This window comes from Centropristis striata, chromosome 4 (assembly GCF_030273125.1).
Source record: "Centropristis striata isolate RG_2023a ecotype Rhode Island chromosome 4, C.striata_1.0, whole genome shotgun sequence".
Lineage (NCBI taxonomy): Eukaryota > Metazoa > Chordata > Actinopteri > Perciformes > Serranidae > Centropristis > Centropristis striata.
Window position 1 is genome coordinate 27857062 of NC_081520.1, and position 9846 is coordinate 27866907.

Sequence of the window (9846 nt, forward strand, 5' to 3'; positions counted from 1 at the left end):
CAATGTCATCCATGACATTTGATATTTTCAGGCTAAAATTATCAGGAGATCAACTCCAGTCTATGCATTCACAGGTGGTGAGTGGCCATTACCTCCAGCACTGAGCAATGATATTCTCATTTATGTACCTTTCTTAACACACACAGATGAAAACTGAATATTTGGAATTATCTGTAAGTCAGAGAGCAAGTAACACAAGAAATGTAAATGTCAACACCTTCTGAGATCCAGAGTGTGACCTTGAGTGTGTGTGGGTCCCTTCACATGTTGCTAGAGGCCAAAAGTGTCAAGTAGAGCAGAGGGTTATTTAGCATTATGTTCATGTTATTGTCTACAAGAATGTCAAAATCTCCTGTTAAGATAAAAAAAAAAAAAAAGTTGTAGTTGGGTTGGCTGGTTGCATCATGTCACTGTGCTCGACACAGCACTCAATCAAAGACTGCTGAATTATCAGCATGTGTGTCCACATAGATAAGAATGGACTCAGAGGAAGAAACATCTCTTTAGGTTGTGACATTCTCAGCCTCCACTAAGCTATATTTTCTGGACACCTTGAAGTGTACTTGCATCTTTTTGAGTTAACAATATGCAAATATTTATCTTGGCCTGTGCAGCAGTTAAGGATTTTAAATAAGAGATCTGATCAAATGTTATTTGTATTTCAAACTGATGAAAGCTCTCACCGGGTGACTAACTTTGATTCAAAACAAAGGAGAGGCTTCATCAGGGACATTGTCTGACAAACCCACAAAGCACCATCACAGCACACAGAATAATCATGTTTACACAGGGATTTTGTGTTAGTGTTTGCACTCCTGTGAATCAGTAACTGGGCTCATGATTTTTGAAATCAATATAACAAAAGAAGAGGTGGATGTGTGAAATAAATACAAGAAAGAGTACTCTCTGAGGTCATGACAAGCCTTCACTGTTTTTAAATTCATTACTGAAACTTTAATCCACTTCATCACATACCACAAACATCAGTGACAGTTGCAGTTTGTCCTATCATGTTGAAAAACATATTAAATCAAAATCTCAAAACCAAATATTGTAAAACAGTCATTGAGTTGGTATACCTACATTTTATTTCTCAGATAGGCTGTAAGTTTATAACAGAGGACATGTTTAAATGTGTTCAAAATGTTTGACATTTGCAAACCAAACATGACAGGATTCAAAAGTGGTGGTATGATGACAAAATACAGAGACAGAATAATACGCAGCTCACTGGGTACACTGCTCATATCAAATCTAGTCTGAATGATTTCAAAACTGCCAGCACAAGAAAAGTTGAGCAGAGAAGCGAGGTGAGGTGTGCAGGTACTGACAGCTTTCTGTCTTGTCTGTTTGGAGCCAGAAAAACACACTTTGAGAATTTTAACATAAGAAAGAAGGATTGTAAGCAGAGGGACTAAGATTGAGACAGCACTAACAAAGAGTCCATAGATATTATTCAATTTGGTGTCAGAACAGGCCAAGTTAACAACAAGGTAGTTACGGCAAAATAAACCGTTTACGATGTTTCCACAATGTGTCAAACGGATGTTTAGCGAAAAAGGAATCAGGAACTTCAGAAAAGAGTACAACCATATAACAATTATAAAGATACATGCTTTGTTAAATGTCATACGTGTGTTATATTGTAGAGGACAACAGATAGCAAGATATCTGTCATAAGACATGACGGCTAAGTTACAAAACTCAATATTTCCATATGTATGCAAACAGAATATCTGCAGGAAACAAAAAGAAACAGAAACAGTGTGAATGTCAGTATTTGTCACCCGTTTTTGTGTTGCAGAAGCTGCAGAAGCTGCAGAGCAACAGCTTCTGTCAGCTGCAGAAACATGCAACTGCTTTATACCTTTTTGGAACAGAACAATCACACAGCCAGTCCACTCAGCCTGCCCATCAACACATTCTGAGACCCTGCAACAATGGGCTTAAATTTGTCTCAATAATATCTGCAAACGCACAGAGGGGGACAGAGTACTTTATTTGCACACTTGTTTTGCTATCCACAAATACAAATTTATAATTTGTAACTTGTGACTAGTGGCCCTCATTCATCAAACGAGCGTACGTCAGAAAATGAGCTTAAAGTGGGCGTAAGATGATTTCTCCGCAAGCCTCTGCATTTATCAATTTGGACGTGAGCGGACGGTACGACCAGATCTCACGTCTGCTCTCAGCTCGTGTACGCAAATTTGAGTCAGCGTGAAGTCCACACGTCTGAGTTGGAGAATTGATCTTAGACTACAGTATCGATGCCTGGAGCTGATAAAACTCTGTGGTGTTTTGATTTTTAATAGTGACAAAGCAAAACATGTTTAGACTACATAATTTATCATTTAAACATCATCCAAAAATAAATACACCCTGCGATCGTGAAATTCTTTAAACAGAATCCTAGCCGAGGACATTAAATGTTGTTGTCTTCTGCTGTTTACTGTTATCCAGCTCCGACACCGGAGCGTCAGCGTCTCTTTTACCAGCGGTGCTGCCCAAATAGAAACATTTCCAATCAGCGCTGTCACAAGCTCCTCTGACTAGGACATCATTATTAGTAAATGTAAAGAGGTGAATAATATATCTCCATCATAATAATAGCAATATTCGGATACTATATAGATTATTAGGCTTTATATATCACGATGTAATTACTCAAACCTCGCCGGGAGTTTAATAGTCCACTACTCTGCTGACAGCACCACTGATTTCCTTCTTTTTCACTTTTTATGCTGCCAATCAAAACAAGTTTGTTGTGTTGCTGCTGTTGGACATCAGCGTTTCACTTTCTGACTGAGAAATTCCTCTTCTTTTTGAATTAAAACTTACTTTAAAACATTGTTTACCTCCTTCAACCAAAAAGCTGAAAACTTCTAAGTTCGTGCTCCAAATGTAAAATATTCAGTGAACTTGTTTGAGTTTATTACTATAAGTACTTTTATTTCATAAACCTCCGTCGCTGTGTATTTCTATAATATGTCTATATTGCCCCTATTGTTAATTGTAACGGTGCACTTTGCTAATAAAGCTGACTTTAGAGGGTGAAAAAATCCTCTTTTTGGCCGTATTGTAAATATAAACTCTGAAGGCGAGTCTTCTGAATCGGGTATATATTAGGGCGTGGTATTTAAATTACGCTTGTTTCGAGCCGCCACATTTATCAACAGCCGATCATTCTTACGCTGTGATTGAAGAGATACGATCGTTTGATAAATCACACGTGGACCCTGTCGTAAGACATAATATACACTCGGATCTGCGTTCGTTTCTACGCTCGCTTGATAAATGAGGGCCATTGTGTTTTTGTAAATACCCAATTTTCCATTAATAAAAACAAATAAGACGTTTGTAAAACTGAAAATTCTGTTTGTGAAGTGTGTTTTATATTGTGATGTCATGCTCCAAGCATTATATTGTCAGAGAAGCCACGAGATGTTGGTCATGTTTGATTGTGAAGATGTTTTCTACATTATTTATATCGGGATGTCCTGTTCCTAGCCTTTTTTACCAGATCCATCTCTGAAGTGGCTTCACAAGCCTCAAGCTGTTGATAAGGCTCTATTGTCTAATGCTGTGAAAACAGTGCTTCTCTGGCTGCACAGACATTTTAATAATTCGCCATGAAACAGGAAGTTGTTGTCACTTGAGAATACATTTATCAATCTGCCCAGAATTTTTCTTCCCTGATAGGAGTCAAGATGTGAACACATCCATGTGTCAATATTGATGCCAGTGACAGAAGTAGCATGTTTTATACTTTGATGTCCTGCTCATAACTCATGAACTGTTTGATCAGTCATTGAAAATTTGTCGTGTATTCTTTTGGAAAGCATCTATGAACTCAGCAGAGAGTTCCCTCATCTTAAGTGACACTTTACCCTTCAACTCTTATAGAACTTTTCGACCAGAGCCGGTTCCTGGCCAGTGCCCAATTGCAAATGGTTCTTTGTTTTTCCACCACCAAAAACCGGTTCCCAGCCAGGAAAACCTATTCCACAGTGGCACCAACTCTTTGCGGGGCTATTTGACCAACAATACCAACTCGGTGCCTTGAGAGAGACCAAGTAAAAAGTATATAATTCATTTATTTGATTTGTTTCACTGCAATGTGATTAGCGCGCTAGCGTTAGCTTACAACAAAGTCCAACATTAACATCTTTCATTCAGTGTTAATAAGAATGTATTCGGCGTCCATAGTGATGAAGATGAGCAGCAGATGTGCTGTAGAGACATGTCGTCTGCTGTTATTATATTTGCCAAGAGGGCGGAGAAATATGCAGATGTTAACAGTGACATAATGACGTGGCTCTCTGTCGAAAAGCAAACAGGTTCAGAGCTGGTTTGCAAGTTGAACCAAATGCAAAACCAGAACCAGATCTGGCTCCAAACCGGCACTGAAACTGCTTTGGTCAAAAAGCGGTAATAAGGTACACTTGTCCCCACTCATGTTGTCACTTGTGGGCTTGGTTCGAGTTTGGACAAGGTTCTCCAGGTTCCATGTTACTCATTTATTGAGTTTTGTGGATCCCATTTAGTCTGGGCCCTCCAGTGGGGCAAATATGTCTTCAAAGAATGTACTCTCTGCCTCACAGCCCTCCACATGGGTGCCTTTTCAGTTTAATGCTGACAGCTGGTAGCGGCGGCATCATCTAAACAACAACAACGGTTGTTTCATGACGTTCACAAACACAACTCTACGCTTAATCACTGGTAATAAAAAGGTTAAAAAATGCTGTTTCTTGTTTCTAAATGATCATACAGTAGTTAAAGTGTTAGATCCATGGGTTTGCTGTGACACGGAGCAGACCTGCAGTCCAGCGGTGCAGGCTGTCTCTCTGAAGCAGTGGATGGCGGTCGTCTTAATTTATGTCAGTCTTCTCAGACAGCCCACAAATGTTTTTAATGTTTTGATCCGGCCTGTGCTTGGATCAGGCCTTTATTGATTCATTGATTCTTAAGTATTTCTGACTGCTATGTTGGTTTTATTTTACATCATTAATTGTGATGGTTATTTACCGTATTTCCTCAAAAAATATCCGGTCTCATATAGCTAATGGCCGGGGGCGTTGTTTACATGAACAAATAGAGGCCGGAACAGCACTTTTTAACCTTTAACCCTTAAAAAAAAAGAAGAAAAAAAAGAAACCTTGACAAGGATATGATCAGAAAGTCTTCCAATGTTTGTGGGCTGTCTGAGAAGACTGACGTAAATTAAGACGACCGCCATCCTCTGCTTCAGAGAGACAGCCTGCACCGCTGGACTGCAGGTCTCTGCTCCGTGTCATGGCAAACCCATTTAGAAACAAGAAACAGCATTTTTTAACCTTTTTATTACCAGTGATGAAGCGTAGAGTTGTGGTCGTTAACGTCATGAAACAACCGTTGTTGTTGTTTAGATGATGCCGCCACTACCAGTTGTCAGCAGTAAACTGAAAAGGCACCTACGTGGAGGGCTGGAAAATGACCAATCATAAGAGGCCCGGGGTCAGCCTTGGCCCCGTCCCCAATGTGTCAAAAGCAGGCGGCAATCTCCGTGTCTGAGCATGGAGGCCAACCAGGAAGTGCACTAAGCCTGCAATTCAGCGAAAATTCCTGTAGGGGGTGCTAAGTTTGGCTGCAAAAAAAATCTGCCCATTCATTTCAGTGCTAAATTTGAAAACTTCTCACTTGATTTATTACCCCAGAAAAATATTTCAGGGACAACATTATGGTCTCAATCGCGAGTAAAAAATCTTCTTCAAGACAATTTGATGTCAATAGTTCTAATAATGGCCCCATTTACAAGAAAATGGAAGATAAAGAATCGTATGATTTGGGGCGTTTCTAGCTTTGATTGACAGGTCACTAACAAGGCGAGACGTCATCAGGAGAGAAGCAGAGCAATGCGTATCCACCGTAACGTGTCAATAAAGTTATATATAACGTTATATAGATAGAAAAGAGGACGTTTACCGATTTGGTCTCATAACTTTGACCCTTTCACACTGTGTTTTCACTTAATGACAGTTTATTTGAACGTTTTGTTCAGTAAAAATGTCTTGTTAAGTGTTTGGTTGGACTAACAGACACTCCAAGGAATCGCTGCTCAGTTTTCTGAGGTAAGAAAGATACATTTTGTTTTTGTTTTTTGCTAGCCAAAACTAACATCCCAGTTAATGCTAACATCAATTAGCAGCGGCTTCTCTCAGTCGGGTTACCGGTGTAGAGAGGCTGTAGTCAGTGTCGTCAGATCCCTCGCGCTCCGCCACAGTCCTATTATGGTCTGCTCCGCGTATCGGAAACAAGATGGCGACGAGTGTCACGCTGAACTCGAGGCTTCCAACGGGCAGTCCACAAACCAATGGGTGACGTCACGGTGACTACGTCCATTATTTATGTACAGTCTATGCTCAAAAGTCCTCGCTCCGTGCGAGCAGAGCTCCACCGCGAGCAAGCACGGGGGAGAATCTGCTTCACTCGGCTGCTGAATATGTGCGCGAAGATCAAACGAGTGCACGCGGCAGTTGAAATCTGCGCGCGTGATGCAAAATAAATGCGCCTCCAGATAATCTAACATGTGGAGCTGATGGTTAAATGCACAGACTGTTATTTTTCATATGAAACTATGTTAACTTAATTTCTTTCATTTGCACTTGATTTCAATGCAGTTTTTACGGCATGAAAAAGGGAGGAATGACTAAGAAAGATGAGAGATTCTCAATAAACGCCTGTTTTAAAGAGCCACCCTGTGTTGTTGTTGGGAAAAGAGCTACAACTGCAGTATGTTTTCCCCAACTAAGTATTAATAAAAACATCAGTATTTTATAAGTATACTTTTTGTTGTTGTAAAAATTTAAAAAACTAATAATATATTACCTGTTAAAAAACAAATAATATGCACATCTCTTGGTGCACAGAGTCTGTAAAGAGTCCGGTACATCTGGCCTTGTGCAGCAGTAATTTGTGATTCAAACTCTGTAAATTTCACAATCTCTTGATCTTTCTAAAATAGCCTACATCTTTCTATTATGTTAATGATAATGAAAGCTCTCACTGGGTAACTAACTTTGATTCAAAACAAAGGAGAGGCCTCATCTAGCCTGGCTAACACCAGACCAAATCTCACCTGCCGTTCATTTCTCCGTAGAGGAGGTGTGGTTTACGATCCTCCGGAGCCGTTTATTGGGCGCTTAGAATGTCTATCAAAAGCGTCTGTAGGTAGCTCTTAGCCAATCAGATCAGTTATACCAGATGACGTAGTAGAGCAACAGAGATGGATGTTTGTTGTGTGTGTGTCTGTGAGAGAGTGTTGTTTGCTGCTTTGCTCCTCCAGTTCTCGCTTTCTGCAAGATTATTTATTTTCACACCTTATTCCCCCTCATGTCATTCAGCCACACACATCCACTGATTTTATGGGCAATAAACAAGCTGCTGCGGGTCTCTTGGCGGCTCCGCTGTCCCCCGGCTCGTAGCCAGATCACCGGCGGTGACCGGCGGTCTCGCCGGCTCGGCGTTACGTAGCGCAGCTAGCCGGCACTACTGGTGATCTGGCTACGAGCCGGGGGACAGCGGAGCCGCTGAGAGACCTTTCGCCTTTCAACTTTCGCTCTAAACTATTTAAAACACCGTCTACAGCTAAAGAGAGTTTCGCGTCTGCAGCAGCCATGTTGGATCCGGAAAACTACAAGCTTCCGTCTGCTGAGTAGTACGCGTCATCGTCTTGCCGTCCCTCCCCGCTCTGTGATTGGATCCCTAAAACAGGGCTAAGAAACCTCTCTGGTTGCCAGACCGTCTGGAGGTTCGAAATTAAATTCGAGCGCGCAAGGCAGTCTGGGTATACCCAGGCTAGGCCTCATCAGGGACATGGTCTGATGCTGCAATCCCACACAGCACCATCACAGCACACAGAATAATCATGTTTTCAAGGCTTTTCCTTTGGTGTTTCCACTCCTGTGAATCAGTAACTGGGCTCATGATTTTTTTAAATCAATATTACAAAAGAAGGGGTGAATGTTTGAAATAAATACAAGAAAGAGTACTCTCTGACTTCATGGCAAGCTTTCAATGTTTTTAAATTCATTACTGAAACTTTAATCCACTTCATCACATCCCACAAACATCAGTGACAGTTGCAGTTTGTCCTATCATGTTAAACACATATTATAAAATCAAAACTTAAAAAGCAAATATTGGGAAACATTCACTGAGTTGGTATACCTACATTTTATCTCTCCGATAGGCTGTACGTTTAAAACAGAGGACATGTTTAAATGTGTTCAAAATGTTTGACATTTGCAAACCAAACATGACAGGATTCAAAAGTGGCGGTATGATGAGAAAATACAGAGACAGAATGATACGCAGCACACTGGGTACACTGCTCATATCAAATCTACTCTGAAGGATTTCAAAACAGCAGGCAAAAGAAAAGTTGAGCAGAGAAGCAAGGTGAGGTGTGCAGGTACTTACAGCTTTCTGTCTTGTCTGTTTGGAGCCAGAAAAACACACTTTGAGAATTTTAACATAAGAAAAAAGGATTGGAAGCAGAGGGACTAAGATGGCAAGAACAGTACCAAACAGTCCATAAATGTGATTAACTTTTGTGTCAGAACAGGCCAACTTAACAACAAGGTAGTTACGGCAAAATAAACTGTTTATGATGTTTCCACAACGTGTCAAACGGATGTTTAACGATAACATAATCAGGAACATCAGAACACAGTACAACCATATAACAATAATAAAGATAACTGCTTTTTTAAATGTCATACGTGTGTTATATTGCAGAGGACAACAGATAGCAAGATATCTGTCATAAGACATGACGGCTAAGTTACATATTTCTATACAAACATATGTATGCAAACAAAAAATCTGCAGGAAACAAAAAGAAGCAGAAACAGTGTGAATGTCAGAGAGGATCTGAACCAGAAGGAATGGAAACAACCCTGTACTACCATACAGTTCATTTACAAATAGGCTGCACAGAAAAATGTACATAGGTTCATGTAAGCTTCTGTTTATACAGATAACCACAATCAGAGAAGTGTTGACACTAAAAATAACAAGGTACAACATTGCAGTTATCATAAAACACATGTATTTTAAATTTCCAACATGCAAATAAGCTCCAAGAACTAAATAAGACAAAGTTGAATTCAACATAATTCTTTACGGTAAAAGGTATCTACAAAGAGAAATGACAACAATCTCTCAAGCAGCTGAGACTCTCACTCAGTGAATGTTTCAATAAGTATAAATCACATCACACACAGTAGAGTGTTTGTTACCTGTTGCTCTGCAGAAGCTGCAGTCACTTCTGTCAGCTGCAGAAACATGCAACTGCATTTATACCTGTTAAGAACAGAACAATCACACAGCCAGTCCGCTCAGCCTGCCCATCAACACATTCTGAGACCCTGCAACAGTCATTGGGCTCCAGACTGGAACGTAACTGGTCATATATGCTGTTACATTTTGAGGGTGTGTGATTTAGAATTACACGTGGTTGCACAAATGTTCCTGATGATGACGAGAAGCATCCATTATCCAATCTGCCCCAAACCTGAACACATCTGCATGTCAATATTGATGCATAACCTTAGCGCCCCCTGCTGGCAACAATAACAAATGTCTTTTATACTTTAATATCCTGTTCATAACTCATGAACTGTTTTATCAGTCATCGAACATTTGTGGTGCATTCTTTTGGAAGGCTACAATAAACTCAGCAGAGAGTTCCCTTATACTCGGTGAGAATTTACCCTGCCACTCATAACCGCGATTTGAAGTTCTCCCTCGATCCACTGCCAAATTTTCCCCACGGTTCTTTGAATTCCATGCTGTAACCATAAC

At 40.3% G+C, this 9846-nt stretch overlaps 1 protein-coding gene across 1 annotated transcript; it reads right to left on the bottom strand.

Annotated features, from left to right (window-relative positions):
• Nucleotides 1-8208: 8208 nt before the first annotated feature.
• Nucleotides 8209-9218, bottom strand: LOC131970718 (olfactory receptor 4E2-like). The gene has a single exon (XM_059332139.1). The coding sequence runs from the start codon at nt 9154-9156 to the stop codon at nt 8209-8211; it is 948 nt and encodes a 315-aa protein (XP_059188122.1). The 5' UTR covers nt 9157-9218.
• Nucleotides 9219-9846: the final 628 nt, after the last annotated feature.

Excerpts from the sequence above, each read along its gene's own strand:
- LOC131970718 (XM_059332139.1), bottom strand. The coding sequence starts at position 9,156 with ATGTTGAATTCAACTTTGTCTTATTTAGTTCTTGGAGCTTATTTGCAT.